At 42.7% G+C, this 22,790-nt stretch overlaps 1 protein-coding gene across 1 annotated transcript in view; it reads right to left on the bottom strand.

Annotated features, from left to right (window-relative positions):
* Positions 1-22,790, bottom strand: part of LOC126282164 (bumetanide-sensitive sodium-(potassium)-chloride cotransporter-like) — a 562,271-nt gene that overhangs the window by 213,004 nt on the left and 326,477 nt on the right. Inside the window, exon 2 of the mRNA XM_049981684.1 lies at positions 2,066-2,146. Within this exon, the coding sequence (XP_049837641.1) occupies positions 2,066-2,146 (81 nt within the window). The remainder of the gene's footprint in view (positions 1-2,065; positions 2,147-22,790) is intronic.

Here is a 22,790-nt window from a genome sequence, read left to right as displayed (position 1 = left end):
CTATTATATTATGTAAAGGAAATTACATCTTACTGAAAAAGTATAAATAGTCCTACTTACTAGTGATGCAAACATTAAAATCAGATACACACAGATGCAGAAGGTGAAGGAAAGCTAAATGGCATTTTTTACAATGATAATTGCTTCTCTGTAATTGGACTGTCAATTAACTGAGGAAAACCGGAGTTCATAAGGTTCATAATTTAAGAAGTGTGAAAGAGAGTATTCACTGATTCTGTGTACGCATATTCATAAGACCTCGAATCGTAAGTCATATATCATATAAGTTTTTGGCTAGATACGTTTAACTGCTTAGACACTGCATGTAATTGCTGAATTTGATGAGGAAAGAATATAAAATGCACAACAGTCTAACTCACTGACTAACTCATACAGAAAAATAATGTGGTAGAAATACTGTATTTAAATGTACGATTATTATTGCACAAAGCACAAAGTAAGAGTTATAAATGGCACACGTCCTCATAGCTGGTGTAAACAACGATTTCAGATTCTTGGGTCACTAATAATAGCTTCAGGTAGGTAGTTTGTCCTAAACGATAGTTTGTGTTTTCAATGTATTATTAGCTTTCATAAATACAACCCTAGAAAGAAATATTATTGGAACTAGTTATATCTTCTAGCGATGGCACAGAAATGTGCAGAGTATATAGTGGTAAGTATCTGATCACTTCGTTTGTGAATTAACGTTACTGAATTTGTTGGTGACAAGGAGCCTGTATTTACCGTTGCAAGGCAACATCTGAAATCGACTTTAACTGTTTATCTTTCGTGTTGCTGTTGTCTACTTCTGTCCCTGTGTTATCAACTGCAGTCTGGACATGAATGTTTTTCGTCAACAGCCTGTTTGCTCGATTTCCTTCATCATCTTTGCTCACTAAGAATTTGCGAATTCTCTCGTAGTTTGCTGTAGATGCCCCTTCTTTACACCGTTATTCTGTGTACATGTCTGTATCGAGAAGGCCTCAGCTTGGAAACTATGTATCAGCTATCGACTAAATAGAACAGCAAGATAGATTCTTCTGCCAAAATAGTTATTAGTGCTACATGATTGAACCAAGGTACTAAACCACCCAGTGCAGTAGCAGCTAATGGCCTCAGCCGATCAGCAAAGACATATGGGTCGTCTCTGCGTAGCTACGTTTGCAACATCAGACGAGTAGTGTTATCCGGAGAGCTTGCTCTTCTCCTTCATTGTACTGCGATGTTAAATGCGCAATAGATCTTTGTCATTTCTTAATCTAGCATGTGCTCGTAATGACAGTCAATTGCCGCTTGTTTGTGTTTAAGAAAGCAGACGAATCTTCGACGATCCGTTGATGGAGCTAAGGCTGTGATTAACATTAGAAATTGGGCGGTTCAGATGGGATCAGCTTTATTTTCCTCTAGATTACGCTAGCATAATGCCGTGACCACAGAAGATTTTCCACGCCTTGCTTGTCGAAACTGAAGTAGATTTAGTCTGTGAAACGCTGGCCTCAAACATACCTGCCTTAATTTGGAGGACTAAAGTAAATATGACAGCCGTGTTATTTGTTACACCACTTCGCTTAATACTCCTAATCGCTCAGTGAGATAAGAAACCACGACTTTCCATTGATAAAGAATAAAGATGTACGTCAACCAGAGAATCTGACTGTTTTCCCCAGAAAAATAATCGTTTATTCTCGAACGATCATTCATGCTACACCGAGGCGTGCGCTCTTCTGGGATTTCCTGGCATTAAAATTGGGTGCCGGACCGGGATTCTAACCTTGACCATTGCCTTCACAAGCTTTCCAAGCGCGACTCAGGTCCGGAATCAAAGTTCCAAGACTGCAATGTCGAGTCCTAAACAGATTTTATTTGTCAGAAACTTATTATTTTTATGTCTTGTGTTGTAGTGGCGAATTGCCACAAAGAAATTAACACTAAATTTGAGTAGGATATGCTAAAATTGACAGATGTAAAAATATTCTATCACATCCGAAAACAACGGCAAAATATAGCCTAACATATCCCCACAATAAAAGCTGAATATGAAATATCATAAGAAAATACTTACAAATACGCCTTCTACCCATCCGAATTTTATGACTTTTCCCTTCTTCTTTTGAAGAGTTTCTTCTTCTTCTTTGATTTCGTTCTGGAAAGAAATAAAAAAGGATATAACTCCATATATTTGTAATAGAATTAAAGTCACAACTGTAATACACCATATTACTCTTGATTATTTCGGTACCTTTAGGCATGTAAACAATCAAACATCACAGTCATGGAAAGAAATTAATATAATAGAAGAAGCAAGGAACAGAACACATTATTTAGAGAATTATCTATTTTAAAAGGAAAAATATACGAAATTTTATATGGAATATTTTTAAATTTGTCACTTCATCCCGTAATTATTCCATTAAGATCTTCGGAAATTTAGAAATTCTTAGACTGCGCTGACTTTGAAACACGGTGTTGAAGTGCATATTCACGATAGTGTCATGAGGGTAGCTTAAGTCAGTTTGGTATTATGTGGTGATAAGGATCCATTTCTTGACAAACATTTCTGTATGATACACATAATTTCATTCAGAACAAAGAAAAAGTGTTGTTTTTTTCGCAGTATGGCAGCAGATGATAGGACTACTGGCGTGTAGAAAATGTTTGCTCTTTGCTCAGTACTTCAGGGAAACTGTTTTCGACAACATGGAATCTTGAGAATGTTCTCGTTACGAGAGGTACTCTGTATAATGGATTTATCAGACAGAGAAGAGTACGCTTCTCCATTGGAAAGTTACTTGATAATTGCAAGGAAATACTGACCCACCAACAAAAGATTTATCCGTTCTGTAAGTGGCTCTCTGTCCATCTGGTGTGTTTGTATATAGAGATATATTGCATCTGAAAAGAACATATCTGTTTTTATTCATGTTCAGAATTAACGATAAGCTTTTGGTCAGTTACATAGATCCAGAGTTGATGGGGTGTTCATCTCCTGCTTCCCCCCTCTTTTCTGTCCATCTCCTCCTCCCACTCTCTCACCTCCTCCCCCCTCACTCTCTGTCCATCTTCTCCTGTTCCCCTCTCTGTATATCTCTTTCCCCCCCCCTCCCCCCATCCATGTACTTCCCTTTCCTTTCTCTGTCTATCAGCTCCTCCCCCTCCCCTATTCATAGCTCCTTTTGCCCTCTTCTCGTCTTATTTCTCCCTCTCGATTATCTCCTCCTCTTTCTTCTTCTTCTTCTTCTCACTCCTAAGTCCACCTTATCCTGCCCCTCTGTCTGTTCATCTTCTCCTACCTCTCTCTGTCCATCACTGTCTCATCAGTCTCTCTGTTCTTTGCCTCTTCCTCTCTCTAGTTGTCCATCCTCTGCCCCCTTCCACCTGTCCATCTCTTTCTTCCCCCTGTCCGTATAGTTTCCTTTCCTTACTCTATCCAACTGACCCTCCCCCATCTGTTTGTCTGCTCCTTCCCTCTTTCCATCTCGTCGTTCTCCCTCGAAGTCCATCTCCTCCTCCCCCTCTGACCAAGTCCTCCTCAACCGCCTCTCTGCCCATCTCTGTCTCCCCCTGTCTCGGTCTGTCTGCTCCTCTTTCTTTTCTCTGTTGATCTCCTTCTCTCCTCTCGCTTTCACCATCTCTTCCTCTTCCCTTCCTCTCGTTTTCCCATGCCCTCCTCTCTTTATCCATATCCTCCCCCAGCCCCATCTGTCTCCTTATGCTTCTTCTCCCTCACTATTTGTCCCTTTCCTCCTCCCCTCTTCTCTTTATCCACCTTGTCACCCCCATTCCAGCAAAAGGTTTCTGGTTCTTACCCTCACAGTATTTTTCTGACAATAAATAATTTGTGCACCAATTTGGTTGAAATTGATCCAGGGGTTTGGGAGCAGCTTTTTACCCACGACTTTGCCTGCGTACGCACTAGTCACATATATTTTACATATATTTAGAATGTATCACTATTTGAACATGTATTTCACCTGTATCTCTTCGAATTTCGCTTTGCAGTTCCGCTTTGACGTGGCTAAATTTTATGACATCACGTTTTCTGATCTATGTGTCCTAGAACCACATATTTTAGCAGGTACATTCAGTAGTATGGGTGTATACAGTCTGCAAAATATGTTGTGAAAATCATTAGCGGTAAAAAAGTAGAAAATTACATCATGCCTATTGTGAAAGTTTTACTCCATGAACAGCGAAAATGTGGTAAGCTATAAAGTTCCTTTCTTTCATCGTTTTGTGTGGGATGTCAGCGAGGAAAAGTCTCGTAAACGTTTGAAACTATGTGTACAGACCGCTGTAAGTCACCAACTGCACTCTTTCCAAATACTGAATGAATGTGGTCTGGTTACCCTGATTGTCGGAAGCTACGCTTCTTTCCCCCATCCCTTATAGACAGGTCGTTCTTTCCAGACAGTGAGTGATATGTAAGCCAAGTTTGACTGAAATTAATTCAGTGCTTTAGGAGCAGATGTGAAACAGGCATCCATTTTTATAATGTGCATAGATATATTAGTAAATGTCAGGAAGTAGAAGTCACAGTGTGAAACTGAAGGGTTCAAAGAAATTGGTTGAAAGGAAATACCAAGTTATTGAAGTGTGGAAATGTGTAAGGCTAGTGTAAATTGCCCTAAGCTGAGTGGAAAAATATCTCGAAGGAAGACGGAGAAACACTGCTGGGAATGTAATCGGCCTATTTAGTACGTACGACGATTCAGGGTAACTTAAATGGTAATCAGTGCAAATGACGAAGACGTTATCATGAAAAACTAGTTAACAAATGCTACTTCAAAAAGTGGCACAATGAAACCGTCGCTTTGTGAAAATATAGGGATAATGTTAATGAAAGTTAAAACAGAAAAAAGGCCACTATTGACTATTTTCATTTAAAAAACTATAGATGCTGCCGTTGTCTAACTGACAGTTGGGGCACAAACACCCCAACAAACTTACACTACTGGCCATTAAAATTGCTACACCACGAAGATGACGTGCTACAGACAAGAAATTTAACCGACAGGAAGAAGATGCCATGATATGTAAATGATTAGCTTTTCAGAGCATTCACACAAGGTTGGCGACATCTACAACGTGCTGACAAGAGGAAGGTATCTAACCGATTTCTCATACACAAACAGCAATTGACCGGCGTTGCCCGGTGAAACGTTCTTGTGATGCCTCGTGTAAGGAGGACAAATGCGTACCATCACGTTTCCGATAAAGCCGGATTGTAGCGGTTTATCGTATCGCGACATTGCTGCTGGCCGGCCGGGCTGGCCAAGCGGTTCAAGGCGCTACAGTCTGGAACCGCGCGACCGCTACGGTCGCAGGTTCGAATCCTGCCTCGGGCATGGATATGTGTGATGTCCTTAGGTTAGTTAGGTTTAAGTAGTTCTAAGTTCTAGGGGACTATGACTTCAGAAGTTAAGTCCCGTAGTGCTCAGAGCCATTTGAACCCTTTTTTTGACATTGCTGGTCGTGTTGGTCGAGATCCAATGACTGCTAGCAGAATATGGAATCTGTGGTTCAGGAGGGTAATACGGAACGCCGTGCTGGATCCCAACAGCCTCGTATCAGTAGCAGTCGAGATGACAGGCATCTTATCCGCATAGCTGTAACGGATTGTGCTGCCACATCCCGATCCCTGAGTCAACAGATGGGGACGTTTGCAAGACAACTTCCTGCACGAACAGTTCGACGACGTTTGCAGCAGCATGGATTATCAGCTCGGAGACCATGGCTGCCGTTACCCTTCACACTGCATCACAGACAGCAGCGACTGCGATGGTGTACTCAACGACGAACCTGGGTGCATGAACGGCAAAACGTTATTTTATCCGATGAATCCAGGTTCTGTTTACAGCATCATGATGGTCGCAACCGTGTTTGGCGACATCGCGGTGAACGCACATTGGAAGCGTGTATTCGTCATCGCCATACTGGGGTATCACCCTGCGTGATGGTATGGGGTCCCGTTGGTTACACGTCTCGGTCACCTCTTGTTCGCATTGACGGCACTTTGAACAGTAGACGTTACATTTCAGATGTGTTACGACCCGTGGCTCTACTCTTCATTCGATCCCTACTAAACCGTACCTTTCAGCAGGATAATGAACGACCGCATGTTGTAGGCCCTGTACGGGCCTTTCTGGATACAGAAAATGTTCGACTGCTGCCCTGGCCAGCACATTGTCCAGATCTTGCACCAATTGAAAACGTCTGGTCAATGGTGGCCGAGCAACTGGCTTGTCACAATACGCTAGTCACTACTCTTGATGAACTGTGTTGTTGTGTTGAAGCTACATGCACAGCTGTACCTGTACACGCCATCCAAGCTGTATTTGACTCAATGCCCAGGCGTATCAAGGCCTTTATTACGGCCAGAGGTTGTTGTTCTCGGGACTGTTTTCTCATGACCGAGCGGTTCTAGGCGTTTCAGTATGGAACCGTGAGACCGCTATGATCGCTGGTTCGAACACTTCCTCGTGCATGAATGTGTGTGATGTCCTTAGGTTAGTTAGGTTTAAGTAGTTCAAAGTTCTAGGGGACTGATGACCTCAGATGTTAAGTCCCATGGTGCTCAGAGGCATTTGAACCATTTTTAACTGTTTTCTCAGGATCTATGCACCCAAATTGTGTGAAAATGTAATCACATGTCAGTTCTAGTATAGTATATTTGTCCAATGAATACCCGTTTATCATCTGCATTTCTTCTTGGTGTACAATTTTAATGGCCAGTAGTGTATATCACAACTGGAGACGGTTAACATCGTATTGTCAACACTATGTTAATTAAGTAAAATAAATGTGAGCGGTCGTCTGACTGTGAAACTGTCCGTTTGAGCCCATAGCAAGGGAACTTGTTAATAAATAGAGTAACTGACTGATGAGATCTTCCCGGGTTTTCAGACGACTCGTGTCCTCGTAACGTTTAGACGAGTTTCCTACTCCTCATTTTCAGGCCAAGATGTGCAGAAAAGTCGTTGAAACCTTGCGACAACACGTTACCACGACTCGACTGACAACCCGAGAAGATTTCATCAACGAAATTCGCCGAGGAAGTATACGTTTCCATAGCGTAATTGATGTCTGAAGCCTTTTTGTATGAGTGTACTGTAGAGAACGGAAGACGTACTCGATGAGATTGAAGTCCGGTGATGGGGCAGGTCACCCCATGCGGCGAATATCCTCTTGTTCCAAGAGTTCCCCCACCTGCGCATTTCGATACAGGCGCACGTTGTCATCCATAAAAATGAAAGGATGGGCCCTGCTTATATTCTGGAGACCACCACGAATCGCGGTGCATTCATTGTAATTATTGTCTTTGAACAGAAGTGTCATTTATGTCCGTCTCATTGCGTATTTATTTCAGTTACGTTCGGTACGATACTGCAGTAGGTCTTTCTATGTATGATCCAAGTTTCATCAGGGTATGTTATTTTCCAGTGAAACGTGCCAGCGTACATCTGTATAACATATACACTGATGCCCAAAATTAAAGCAACAAACAGCAGTTTCCCTATCCTGTGTTAAATCACGATATTATCATACAAACTGTCAACAAATGTCGTCACGATCGTGTTCTGCACGGAAGATGGCATTCCGATCAACCGACAAGCACGCCAACAACGATTTTAGGGCGCGTATCAAGCGGGGTAGTGTCTGCAGGGTAGTCCCGCATCAACAGTCACAATATGGCACAGAGAAGATGCCTACAGACTCTCTGCCGTGGAGGGCCATAGGAAGAATGGAAGCAGGAGAATCGCAAACTGATATGTCGCGATGGTTTAATGTGAATCGTTCTGTTATTTCTCGGATGAGGCGTCAGTTTACAGGGACCGAAACTGTATCCCGGAAACCAGGACAGGGCCGACCAAGTGTGACATTAGAAAGTGAGGACCGTTATTTGGCTGTAACGGCGCGACGGTATCGCCTTAGTACTGCACTGCAACTGGCACCTGACCTCGCAGTATTCCCTGGACATATTGTATCGAACAAACAGTAAAAGAAGGCTTCAGCAGGGTGGCTTTTATTGCTGGAGACCTGCTGTCTGTTTGCCTCTGGCGTGTCTTCACGGAAGGGAGCGTCTAGAGTGGAGCCATCAATCTGCCACCTGGTCGGTGGAAAAGAGGGGCAATTTTCTCTTCCCAGATGAGTCCCGATGTGGTCTGGAAAGAGATTCTCGACCGACTCGCATCTGAAGGGCAGTCGAACACAATTTCGGAATCCCAAACATTGCGGAAAGAGACCGATATCGAGAAAGATCCCTAATGGTGTGGGCAGAGATGCTTATGTTAGCCACTCGAACACCTCTTCATGAAACTAATTGTACGGGTGAATCGACAACATTTAACTGTCTCACGCGCGACAGTTACGAGTTACTTCGCACTGATGAAAGATAATACTCGACCTCATAGAGCACGGGTGTTTTTTTTTGTTTTTTGTTTTTTGTTTTTTTGTTAACGGGAGATACTGCACGCATCGCCTGACCTGCTCGCTCTCCCGATTTGAATCCCATAGAGCATGTCTGGGATGCACTAGGGAGACGGGTTGCATCACGTAAGCACCTGCCAACTACTCTCCAAGACTTCTGAGCAGCTCTGCAGGAAGAATGGGAGTTATTGCCTCAGCATGAGATGATGACGTACACAGCATGTCCCGTCGTTGTCAGGCCTGTATTGCTGCCAGAGGTGGTCACACCCCATATTGAGCACATTAACCAGTTGTCAGGGTCTATGTGCAAATCGGTTAAGTTGGGAAAAAACGAACATTTTTGCCTACCGTTATGCACGTTGCTTTTGATTACGTTCTGTAATCATTACATTATTTCTACTTTACTAATCACCTGTTTATACTGTTTCGTGGCAAAATAAACGCAACCTTGCTAAACTTCCGTTTTTTGCTTTAATTTTTTGACACCAGTGTATAAATTGGCCCTATAATCTGACATATACAAATCGTAGCTCATCCAAAATAATGAATAGCCAATTCGTTAGCTACTAAAATAAGCAAGAATCACAACTGATTCAGTTATAACATTACAGTACGCATTAAAACATCCCACAAAAATTGACAATTTTGAAATATTAGCATGGCACATCTGGATAAAGTGTCGAGGGTCTGATTCTAATAATTACGTCCCAGTAAAAGACGATAACGTTCGCAAAGTCGCACTGTGATTGCTGAAATGTTGATATTAACACAGCGATAAACAGTAGAAGGGTATGCGTTTGTATGTGTGGCCGGAGGTGAAAGCATATTGATCGTAAAAATCTTCAAGTAAGTCAAGCCTGAAGCTCTAAATTACTGAAACTTAGTCGCTACGATTCAACTCGCTGTCACGGCTGTATCTCACTATGTATGTTGATTTACAGGTGAAGGCTGAAGTGGCTATAAAATCTGTCATTGGTTTCGCGCCAAGAACCTGCATCTGCAGCTATGTGTGACTCAGATTGAAGTTCTCAGCCCATCTACTCGAAAAGGCACTTATCTGCTCAGCTCCTGGTTAGCAGTGAAGGCTGGCGAAGACGCCAGGGGATGAAGTCAAACTGAATTTGTTCCATGTGCTTCCGAAGAGGAAGACACAGGTATGTGTACGTCATTGGCTCTTTACACCATTTCAGTTGTCTGTGGTACGGATTTCGGACGCTGATCAGTGAAAAAATGCCTCTCTCTGACTCTGATTTTACATGGTTAACCAGTTAAGTGTTACCTAACATTTTGTGCCAAAAAATAGTGTTCTGCTCTCTATATTTTTCTGTGACCATTGAGGTGGATCCTTAACAGCACATCCATATTTCTCTACTGCTAATTTATTTCCGTTAGCCAGTGCTGGCAGCTCGTACATTGTTTTAAACATTCTGTTTCTTGCGGGCTTTCATATTAAAAAATGAAGTGGTGTGATGGCCCTCAACTAAGTACCCACAGACTCAGAGGTGAAATATTAAAATTTTTGGCTGGTTTCGTTATCTAGGGGCTGCGATACGAAGTTGCCGCATTATAAGCCAAATACTGCTGAGTCTACAGTATACAGTATCAACATACACATGAATCAAATTTTCGAAGGTTCCTATCACATGGCAATTGCGAATTTTGAACATAATATAGACATTCATAAATGAAATATTGCAATTAAATAAATTCTGCAGGTACTGTTTTAACGACTTTAAACGATGAGTACGAGAGCAGAAGTACATTTAAGAATGCCCTTTATTACTGTGAAACTCTTTTTGATGTCGATGGTCCAGCAATTAAATAAAATATAAGTTGAATAACAGGGAAACAATAGAGTCCTACTTCACGTAATTAGCTATGAACAACAACATAGCTTGCGAGATATTCACTGCAGAAGCCATGGAAATCTCACAAGTACACAAGTCGGCACTCCGAAATATTTCTATCTACCACTACCACGCGCAAAACTGCTTCACTCTCCGTCTTTGCCGCGACTGTGCGTCCGTCGCACCTTGCTGCCCTGTACTATCTAGTATCCTCCCCCGTACTCGCGCCACATTGTTCAGAGCTGCCCCGCCCTTTCTCCGAACCAGGAAATTGGCTAGAGCACTCCCGCCATGTCTTCGAGCCAACGCACACTCACAAACATAATGAAGCACATTAGAAATACCGGATTTACATTTAAATAACTTGAAATTAAATAGATATTCCTACAGCTGGTCCATAAACACGCTCTAACACAATTATTAAATACATAAACAAATTAAATACACATATCTCAAAAGAATAGCAACAAAAGGTAGGCCAATACCCTAATGTGTCTGTGCTTTCTAAAACACAGTAAATATTTACCAGTTTCTTTTTGAATAGTATATATCGGATATAAACAAAGACATAGACAAATAAATATATTTATAAGCATGCTGTTATCGTTTTTAGCGTAATTGTGGAGTACTTATAGCCTGACGTGATCGATAGTAATCAGCCACTTTGACCTCCGATAACTCATGTACCATTCACGCTACATGCCTCTAATTTTTACCAATTTAGGTTTGCACTAATAGCTTTCTAAGTACATGTGGATCGACAAAATCCGGTGAACCATTTACATTTTGGAAATTCTTTGCTGCGTGTAACTTGTATAATTTATCGTCAGACACTAAACTTTAAACTAATAAAAGTATTTAAAATCTGATTACACCATCACAATCACCGTGCAAATAATTGTAATGTACATGTTTCTTTTTGAGGTATAATGATTCATCTGGCTGCTATTAATTTCTATATGAACTGTGAAATATCTGCCATTAAGGTTTCACAAAGTCCGTCATCTTTGGCACTCTCGGCCTACAAGTCTCTTTCATCGGCGCAGTGTCACCATATAATTCCCAGCCACGTGGCTGATGGACCCCGGCTAACGTTCGGCACCACGCGGCCGGCCTGCGGAGCGGCCACGCCAACTCCGAACTTAGAATATTTTCAGGGCGCCACAATCGCCCGTTAGCTCACATTTTGCAATGCCTGGGCCCTGGCGGCATCTACTCACACAAAGGCGGTTTGGCTACGGTTTCCCGCTACACGTTTCAATCTTATCTCCTGCAGGCGGTGTATTTCGAAGAAAGCCCTGTTTCCAATCTTTTGGTCATAAAAATTCCTCTCTGGACTGTGCTAAAAAGGGCATTTCTCTTCCTCCCGCATTCGAGTTGTAAAACAGTCTCTTCTGGAGGCCACGCGGGGAATGCTATTGTGACTTCAGTGCCCGTCGCCCTGTGGCTTCTCCTCAAAAGAAAGCTTGTTAATCAAGAGGCGTTGACCTGTGTGGGTGCTCACTCGTCTGTTCCAGGAACTTGTCTGCGTGGTAGGCTTTCTTGTCTGCCTATGTAACCTGATCGTCCCCGTTTGCTTGCAGTTCAACACAATATTCTTCCAGAGAGGCGTCTACTTTGATGAACCATGCACTTTCGTACGAAATGTAAACTAAATTCATTAGCTACTTACAATCACTGGGCCGCGCGGGGTAACGGCGCAGTCTAAAGGCGCCTTGTCAAGGTCCGTGCGGCTGCCCCCCCCCCCCCCCCCCCCCCCATCGGAGGTTCGAGGCCTTCTTCGGGCATGGGTGTGTGTGTTGTTCATAGCGTAAGTTAGTTTAAGCTAGATTTAATAGTTTGTAGGATTAGGGACCGATGACCTCAGCAGTTTGGTCCCATAAGACCTTACCACAAATTTCCAATTTTACAATCACTGGTAGTGACAGACATCTCATTACTCATTGGGGTTTGATTATTCTGATATGAATAACCTTTTTAACTCTGGCTTCGTATTTGTTACCGAACAAAATTTCCAATTTTACAATCACTGGTAATGACAGACATCTCATTATTCATTGGGGTTTGATTATTCTGATATGAATAACCTTTATAACTCTGGTTTCGTATTTGTTACCGAACAGTTTTTGAAAAAATTATCGAGTAAGAACATCATGCGAAAAATGCTCTTGTCCTTCCGTTTTGTACACCGCTGTATCCAGAACAAAGACATTAATGTGCTGTTTTCGCCTGGCTATAGCGGATAATGCAGCAAATTCTCTGACATACACAAGTAATTTTTAAAGGCTACATAAGCCACCAAACTTTTTAGCAGGCTTTTATACCTTTCGCTATAGCACCGGTCTTAACATGTCAGAAATTTGACAGCTACTGACCAAATTACAGGCTATGGAAACCAGAACTGATTGTGTGTAGTGCTCTAGTGGCACTCCATACTAGCGCTAGAGATGATGGTCCTTATGACGATGACTGGTGCAGTCTGGCAACGTTCGTCCTCCCCGGAGCCTCCGCAAAAGAATAAGCCCATCGTGATGCTATATACAGATACTAGACTCAACTGGAAACACGACATGCCGCTTGTTTTCATTGGGCGCTCATGGGCGCCTCTCTCTGCTGTCACATCAAAAGAAGCAGCAACAGTGGTCGACAACCTGACATTCCGTAGTGCTCCAGACCATTTCGCACAGTGGATAATAGTCTTGCTGTAAACAAACCCATTCCCTAACTCAAGATAGTTGTCGTGGCTGTATGATCATGAACGGCCGAACGAACGGACACCTTACCTGTAGTAGCATGAGGCCACTGAGATCCTGCATGACATTGAGTAAGTTTATAACGCACGTGAACCCGTCGTTTCCACATTTAGAGGAAAGTTGTCCTATCCTTACCAACACTACTAACGCAAGCAGCAATTTCGTGAAACGATAAATTAACATCTCATAGGCCAAGTCCCTGCCGCTATCGAATTTCAACATGTGCTGGTAGTTCTTCTTACACGGGCATAAAATGCTCTTCTCACAAACCAACGTCATTTAAATGCGATTCTGAATGAGATGCGCACTGTGTAATCGTTCCTTAAATATAGAATGTAGATGGCGTTACCCAGACTTCCATTATACAGTTGAAATGAAATGCAAATCATTTGTATACCCATGCACGTGCCTCACTTTATGCATATTTCACGTATGCTGCGAGCCATCTTCGTGATGTTGCAGTCTTAATGGCCAGCGATGCATATAAGGGAAGCAAGAAACTCATCCTTTGAGAAGTTTCTTCACCATAATCAAGACTGGTTCTCATTTCTGTGTGCTTCTCCTTTATTCACAACCTGGGTTGTGACTCACCCAAATAGACACACATGTTAATGTGACGATTTCCGGGACGAAGAGGTACGCCTGTCCCATATCGAAGCTTTGTCTCCTTAAACACTTACTCAACACTATTCATGAGCATCCAGGCCCCAAATAATCTTACAGTATATTCTCAACTCGAGCTCCACTAGTTTCTCTGCATCTTCCCTGCCTCGTGATGACTGGGTGTTGTGTGATGTCCTTAGGTTAGTTAGGTTTAAGTAGTTCTAAGTTCTAGGGGACTGATGACCATAGCTGTTAAGTCCCATAGCGCTCAGAGCCATTTTTTCTCTGCATCAAATTCTACCTGCACAAGAGCAGCCTAGGACAGAGGATTTAGGAAGATTCTTCATTTTGTCTTACCGTTATTATCTGCTTCAATATTCTAACGGAGCCTATCTAATAAAAATTATAAAATTAAATGCAAAATAAATAAATCCTATTCTACGTGCGCACTTATCAAGCCCCATTCATTATTTCTTTGTTTCTAGGATGTACACGTATTCTTAAGAGATTGACGCTCTGACTCGAGGATTTTCTCGCCTTCCATTACTCGTAGCAGACTGTAAGGTGAATATATGACAATGACAGCCACTCGTCCTAAAGGAAGGGAGGAAAGAAGATTAGAGTTTAACGTCCCGTCGACATCGACGCCATTAGAGCTCTGATAGTTTCAAGAATGTGGAAGGAAGTTGGCCGTGCCCTTTCCAAAGTAACCATCTCGGCGTATCATGGAAAATCGAAATGAGAATGGTAGGCTCCGGATATGAACCGTCGTCCTTCCGGATGCGAGACCAATGTACCAACCACTGCGCCACTTCGCTCAGTAGCCACTCTTCGTGGCGAAACGACAAAGGAAAAGCTTCAGCAGGAGATCCCGCCACAAAAGTCAACAGCCAGTGCGTGAACAACTGGCCACGAGATCCTTAATAATTTTGTCTTAAAATTTAATTTATTAAAGTTTGTACAAAGTCGATTACCGGGCCTCTGTGATACGGGCACACACAACATACGAGTATAATGTCCAATAATGCTTATAAACAAACCTGTTACTTTTAGCAAATGGCGACTATGGCTAAACTAGTTAAGGCTGCGATTCGATATTAACGTCAGTTACTTCTTCGCCCTCTTATTCGACAACTGTTTCTGGTGACCACCTACATTACTAAGTGATGTTCCGGACTCCAGTATCAGTTTAGCTTCCATGGTTGACAAAAATATGATTTTCAATATTTCATGTAATTATTGACCGAACTTAAAAATTTAAAATTATGTCGTAATCTATTCATTAAGATAAGTGTTACAATTAGAAACAATGTGTGTATGTCTCGAAACAGCGTAACTGATGGCTAGGGAATACCAGGTGTTTCTTCATCCAGTATTTGAGAATGAAAGCAGTTAGCGTCTTCGAACAAACTTTACACATAATTTCAAACCTTGACAAAATTTTTGTCGCTGACAGCCCTCACAAAGTGATGAAAGGCAATATTTTATCTCTGACTATATTTTCCCCGTTCATGCAGTAAAACTTCAGTAGCAGGCATGAAGTTTTAACTTATTACTGCTTTACTGTCTACTCTACAATATCTGTAGTATCCACTGAATGCAATTGGAACGTTATCATTGTACGATACATAGTTCAGGAGATATAACTTCAGAAACTTTGAGATGAGTGAAAAACTAGCATTTGCTTAAAATGGATTACAAATTACGCAGATTATATTCATCATTTTTTTCGTATTGAGAGAACCTCCAATAAACCTTAAACATATTTTCTAACCTTTTCGAAACTTTTTCTGGCTAACAAGCTTTTTACATGTTTAACTTCAAATTGTCGTCGGCTGCAGCACGGCGAGAATTTGTAAAGTCTTCCTTAATAGAATGAGCATTTCAGCTTAACTTATGTCATATATGTTTCTGATGACTGAACAGACCAATCCTCACACAAAACATGCGTCCACACAACTCACACTGAGAGGTTGGAGGAGGGAGAGGTTGTACTGACGTAGCTTTCTTGCTCGCCACTAGGCCTATTTGCGTCTGTGGCGTTATCCTTCAAACAAGTTGACAGCGCTGGACGTTGTGCTCCTCCATAGTTAACGCTCATGTTCGTATATTTACACCAGTCGTCTTCATCATATATTTCAGCTGGTTCTTAAAGCGCTTGAGAGACGTTCTATGAGGCCTACTGCTAGAGCAGAGTTCACCACAAGGGATTTGGCGAGGATACCTAGTATCACTCATGCGGTGAGCACGGCCTGATCCAAAGCAGATGAGAGATCGTGGTTGTCTCAGTGCTGTTAGATGCGCTTTCTCGAGAAGCGCAGTGTTGGTCAGATGGTTCTCCTACTTAATTTTCGAGATGTGTCTCATTTTTTGTCGGTGGAAGCGCTCAATTTTTTGATATCACGCCGACAGTTTCCAAGTTTCACAGCCGAACAGGAGTGTGGAAATCACATCTCTGTACACCATGAGTTTGGTATGCAGCTTTAGGTCGTTATTCATGAAGACCCTGTGAATTAAAGACCCGAATGTTGCATGTCCAGCCCCAATACTTTTATCAACATCTTGCTCGCAGGTACACTGTTTAGTCGTCTCTAAGTTATGGAAACTGATCAGTCTGATCCAGTGTTGTGTCCAAGACGGAGATATCGAACTCAGGAAGAATTAATGCTGGGTCGGATTGTCGCGTACCTTCGCATTAATCGTAAGACTAAAGCGATCACATGGATTTTAAAGTAGTGTTAGAGCAGGAGAAGCTGCGTCATCGGCGTGCTGTAGTTCTGCTACCCGGGTGATCTGGGTATGTCTTTGTGAACTAAATCTTGCCAGAAGTTTTGGAGTAACACGGATCAAACCGAAACTTAATCTCGACGCCTCGGTTGTTTCCAGATTATTCACACATCATGGCAGACATATACAGTGCAAAGAGTGGTGGAGCAAGCACGCGGCCTTGTTTCGAAATCTGAGTCGTTGGGAATTAATCCGAGACAGAGTTACCACTGAGAACCTGCCCAGACATGCAGTCATAAAGAGCATGGTGGCTAATGAGTTTCCCGTGCTGTATGGGCGTGGCCGAAGAAACTTTGGTCCAGAGCTGCGCTGGACGCGTCAGGAACCGAAAAGCTTCTTCAACCGCAGACATACAGCCCGGAAGACTCATCAGCAACTCTGACATCCACTCGTGAATACCTTCATAATACGAAATATTTAATGTATTAACTCATTTGCATAGAAATCTGACGTTTGTTTTACACGGAAGGTCGATAAAGGAATCGAGGGCTAACTGGCAAGCTGCTGTTCAAAATTTGTTTGTGCTGACGTCCTCGCTCAGACGGCCGGATAAAGCGGCGGCAATGGCGGTGCGTCCCCGGCACGGAGCGACCGTCCAGTCCTGCACGGCGGCTGGCCGCGCTTGGCACGCGGAGCAGTTGGCGGCGTGGAGCAGGTCGCGGCGGCAGCCAGGAAGAGCCCAATGAGCGACCAGTGGAGTGGGTCGCTGCCAGTGATTGGACGCGAATCCGCGCCTGCTCCGCCGTCTCCTCTCCGTGCCAAACTCCCTGCCCCTCGCGTAGCCGCCGTGCAAAACTGCACTCTTCTGCTCTCCCGCTTACCCGCAAGAGGACACGTGAAACGTTAGGTCAAGTGCTACCACGGTCTAATAAGGGGTTCACCAAATTACTAGACCATGAGGGCCACATATCAAGTGTGGGCGGATACACATTTTTCCAGAAATTAAAGAAGACTATTATAACGTAATTTATTGTTGCTTGACATGAACACAATATTCACTGGAAGTCTCAGGTAGACTTTATTTCTATTGAGTACACTTAAATAACATTCCATTAGAATTTTGAAAATCATTGGTGGAATTGGCAACAAAACGACCATTCATGTTGGTGTGTAGAATATATGAGTCTGGCGATGTACCATCAGACTTTCGGAAGAACATCAGCCATACAAGTCCGAAGATTACAAGAGCTGATCCACACAATTCCGAAAATTTCAAGAACTGGTAAGTGCTAGAATTATTGTACAATCAGCATAACAGCTCAAGCATCAAAGTTGGTAACAACAATGATGCACAGAAGAATGGAAACGAAAATTAAGGACATGTTAGATGACGATCAGTTTGGCTGTAGTAAACGTAAAGGCACCAGAGAGGCAGTTCTGACGTTGCAGTTGATATTGGAAGCAAGACGAAAGAAAAATCAAGACAATTTCATAGGATTTTTCGACTAGGAAAAAGCGTTAGACAGTGTAAAATCGTTCAAATGGTTCAAATGGCTCTGAGCATTATGGGACTTAACTTCTGAAGTCATCAGTCCCGTAGAACTTAGAACTACGTAAACCTACCTAACCTAACGACATCACACACACCCTTGCCCAAGGCAGGATTCGAACCTGCGACCGTAGCGGTCGCGGTTCTAGACTGTAGCGCCTAGAACCGCTCGGCCACTGTAAAGTCGTGGAAGATGTTCGAAATTCTTAGGAAAACAAGAGTAAGCTATAGGGAAAGACAGGTAATGTACAATATGTATAAGAAGCAAGACGGAAGCATAAGACTGAAAGACCAAGAACGAGGTGTTGGATGTAGTCTTCCGCCTGTACTGTTCAATCTACACATCGAAGAAGCAATGTCAGAAATAAAAGAAAGGTTCAAGTGTGGAATAAAAATGAAAGGTAGAAGGATATTACAGAGAAGATTCGCTGGTGATGTCTGTGTCCTTAGTGAAAGTGAAGAATGAAGAACGACGAAACTTGTGAAAAGTAGAAGAAATGAGAACATTAAGAAACATAGCATAAGGATAGATAATCACGAAGTAGGTGAAATTAAGGCATTCTGCTAACTAGGCAGCAAAATAACGCATGACGGACGGCGCGAGGAGGAAATAAAAAGCACACAAGCGCCAGCAAGACGGGCATTTCTCGCCAAGAGAGGTCTACTAGTATCAAACACAAGCATTAATTTGAGGAAAAAATTTCTGAGGATGTACATTTGGGCCACACATTATATGACAGTGAAGCAGGGACGGTAAGAACCCAGAACAAAAGAGAATCGGGGCATTTCTACGGAAAAATGTTGAAAGTTATATGGACTGATAAGTAGGGAATAAGGAATGTATGGAAAACGCTGACAAGAAGAAAGGACAGGACGGTAGGACATCTGTTAAGACATCACGGAATATAAATTCCAGAAAGAAAAATGATTGTTCACTCCTGTAGGTGGTTCCGAATACACATAACAAATCAAGTGCAATGTCTTTGATCCTGGGATCTTTTCTTCTGGAAGAAACTTGTAAAACTGAACAAGGCTCCCTTCTTTAAACCTGTCCTTGATTTTGTCATCAGCTTGCAGATCAAAGGTATACATCCACTTCATAAAAATGGGGCTCCGGAAAATTTGGATCTCGCTGGAATAAGCATCGCAATATGAGGACTTCTCTTCAGAATTCCAACAAATTCCATTGTAAATGAGAGTGGAAAACTTGAACCACGTTCACCGTTCAACGACCGGCAGTTAGTGAAGGGTGAGAAAATTTTCTGATTGACGTTATGTTCAAGAAGTATCAGTTCCTCCCTGGAAGTTTTAACATGCGTAAAGGTCACCAACAATATTGTCCTCCTCTTCAAAGTTTTTATTTAGTTCGTCTAATGGCGACATCATCAGCCAAGGATACTAGTTTTCATAGTCATTCTTTGTCCCACAGCACTTCCGAAGGATTGTTTTCCTCATTCAGATACATTTCAATCTTTTTTCTCAAAGAAAAGGACCTTGACAAAATTAAACTACAATTTGACAACCTTAGTGCCGTGTCTCCCTATGAACCATGGACCTTGTCGTTGGTGGGGAGGCTTGCGTGCCTCAGCGATACAGATAACCGTTCCGTAGGTGCAACCACAACGGAGGGGTATTTGTTGAGAGGCCAGAAAAACATGTGGTTCCTGAAGAGAGGCAGCAGCCTTCTGAATAGTTGCAGGGGCAACAGTCTGGATTACTGACTGATCTGGCCTTGTAACACTAACAAAAATGGCCTTGCTGTGCTGGTACTGCCAACGGCTGAAAGCAAGGGGAAACTACAGCCGTAATTTTTCCCCAGGGCATGCAGCTTTACTGTATGGTTAAATGATGATGGCGTCCTCTTGGGTAAAATATTCCGGAGGTAAAATAGTCCCCCATTCGGATCTCTGAGCGGGGACTACTCAAGACGACGTTGTTATCAGGAGAAAGAAAACTGGCACTATACGGATCGGAGCGTGGAATGTCAGATCCCTTGATCGGGCAGGTAGGTTAGAAAATTTAAATAGGGAAATGGATAGGTTAAAGTTAGATATGGTGGGAATTAGTGAAGTTCGGTGGCAGGAGGAACAAGACTTTTGGTCAGCTGCAAACAGGGTTATAAATACAAAATCAAATAGGGGTAATGCAGGAGAAGGTTTAATAATGAATAAAAAAATAGGAGTGCGGGTAAGCTACTACAAACAGCATAGTGAACGCATTATTGTGGGCAAGATAGATACGACGCCCATGCCTACTACAGTAGTACAAGTTTATATACCAACTAGCTCTGCAGATGATGAAGAAATTGAAGAAATGTATGATTAAATAAAAGAAATTATTCAGGTAGTGAAGGGAGACGAAAATTTAATAGTGATGGGTGACTGGAATTCGGTAGTAGGAAAAGGGAGAGAAGGAAACGTAGTAGGTGAATATGGATTGGGGCTAAGAAATGAAAGAGGAAGCCACCTGGTAGAGTTTTGCACAGAGCACAACTTAATCATAGCTAACACTTGGTTCAAGAATCATAAAAGAAGGTTGTATACATGGAAGAATCCTGGAGATACTAAAAGGTATCAGACAAATTATATAATGGTAAGACAGAGATTTAGGAACCAGGTTTTAAATTGTAAGACATTTCCAGGGGCAGATGTGGACTCTAACCACAATCTATTGGTTATGAACTGTATATCAAAACTGAAGAAACTGCAAAAAGGTGGGAATTTAAGGAGATGGAACCTGGATAAACTAACTAAACCAGAGGTTGTACAGAGTTTCAGGGAGAGCATAAGGGAACAATTGACAGGAATGGGGGAAAGAAGTACAGTAGAAAAAGAATGGGTAGCTCTGAGAGATGACGTAGTGAGGGCAGCAGAAGATCAAGTAGGTAAAAAGACGAGGGCTAGTAGAAATCTTTGGGCAACAGAAAAAATATTGAATTTAATTGATGAAAGGAGAAAATATAAAAATGCAGTAAATGAAGAAGGCAAAATGGAATACAAACGTCTCAAAAAGGAGATCGACAGGCAGTGCAAAATGGCTAAGCAGGGATGGCTAGAGGACAAATGTAAGGATGTAGAGGCATATCTCACTAGGGGTAAGATAGATATTGCCTACAGAAAAATTAAAGAGACCTTTGGAGAACAGAGAACCACTTGTATGAATATCAAGAGCTCAGATGGAAACCCAGTTCGAAGCAAAGAAGGGAAAGCAGAAAGGTGGAAGGAGTATACAGAGGGTCTATACAAGGGCGATGTACTTGAGGACAATATTATGGAAATAGAAGAGGATGTAGATGAAGATAGAAGCTTTCGAAATGTGGTCTTACAGAAGAATGCTGAAGATTAGATGGGTAGATGACATAACTAACGATGATGTATTGAATAGAATTCGGGAGAAGAGGAGCTTCTGGCGCAACTTGACAAAAAGAAGGGACCGGTTAGTAGGATATGTTCTGAGGCATCAAGGGATCACAAATTTAGAATTGGAGGGCAGCAAGAAGGGAAAAAATCGCAGAGGGAGACCAAGACATGAATAAACTAAGCAGATTCAGAAGGATGTAGATTTCAGTAAGTACTGGGAGATGAAGCTTGCACAGGATAGGGTAGCATGGAGAGCTGCATCAAACCAGTCTCAGGACTGGAGACCACAACAACAACATAGTGCCGTGTGATGTAAGAAATCACCTGACAAAGATTCGACCTCTTCCAGGGAAGACGTGAACTGACTGTGTTTGAGTCTATGACATGGAATGAAATTGAACAGAAATCATTGGCTTCAGCACACAGGTCATATCCATTGACTGTACACAAAGTATTGTCAAAGGGTTTGAAACACAACTTGCTTCACATTCTGAATTTAGTCTTACAACGGAACCTTTATATTTTCCACACACATACGTATCTGATCAAAAGTATCCGGACACACCCAAAAACGTACATTTTTCATATCAAGTGCATTGTGCTGCCTCCTACTGTGAGGTACTCCATAACAGCGACCTCAGTAGTCATTAGACATCCTGAGAGAAAACAATGGGGGGCTCCGCAGAACTCACGGACTTCGAACGTGGTCAGGGTCATTGGGTGTCACTTGTGTCACGCAACTGTACGCGAGATTTCCACGCTCCTAAACATATATACGTCCACTGTTTCCGATGTGATGGTGAAGTGGAAACGTGAAGGGACACGCACACCACAAAAGCGTACAGGCCGACCTCGTCTGTTGACTGACAGAGACCGCCGACAGTTGAAGAGGGTCGTAATGTGTAATAGGCAGACATCTATCCAGATCATCACACAGGAATTCTAAAATGCATCAGGATCCATTGCAAGTACTATGGTAGTTAGGCGGAGGAGAGAAATCTTTGATTTCATGGTCGAGCGGCTGCTCATAAGCCACACATAACGCTGGTAAATGCCAAACGACGCCTTGCTTGGTGTAAGCAGCATATACATTGGACGATTACACACTGGAAAAACATTGTGTGGAGTGACGAATCACGCTACGCAGTGTGGCGATGCGATGGCAGGGTGTGGGTATGGCGAATGTTCGGTGAACGTCACCTGCCGACGTGTGTAGTGCCATCAGTAAAATTCGGAGGCGCAGGTGTTCGGGTGTAGTGTTTTTCATGGAGGGGGGGGGGGGGGGGCTTGCACTCCTTGTTGTTTTGCGTGGCACTATCACAGCACAGGCCTACGCTGATGGTTTAAGCACCTTCCCACTGTTGAGGAGCAATTCGAGGATGGCGATTGCATCTTTATACACGATCGAGCACCTGTTCGAAATGCATGGCCGGTGGCGGAGTGGTTACACGAGAATAATGTCCCAGCAATGGACTGGCCTGCACAGAGTCCTGATCTGAATTCTTTGAAACATCCTTGGGAT

This window comes from Schistocerca gregaria, chromosome 7 (assembly GCF_023897955.1).
Source record: "Schistocerca gregaria isolate iqSchGreg1 chromosome 7, iqSchGreg1.2, whole genome shotgun sequence".
In the NCBI taxonomy this organism is placed as follows: domain Eukaryota; kingdom Metazoa; phylum Arthropoda; class Insecta; order Orthoptera; family Acrididae; genus Schistocerca; species Schistocerca gregaria.
Note: the sequence above shows the minus strand (reverse complement) of the source record. Positions and strands in the feature narration are given on the sequence as shown.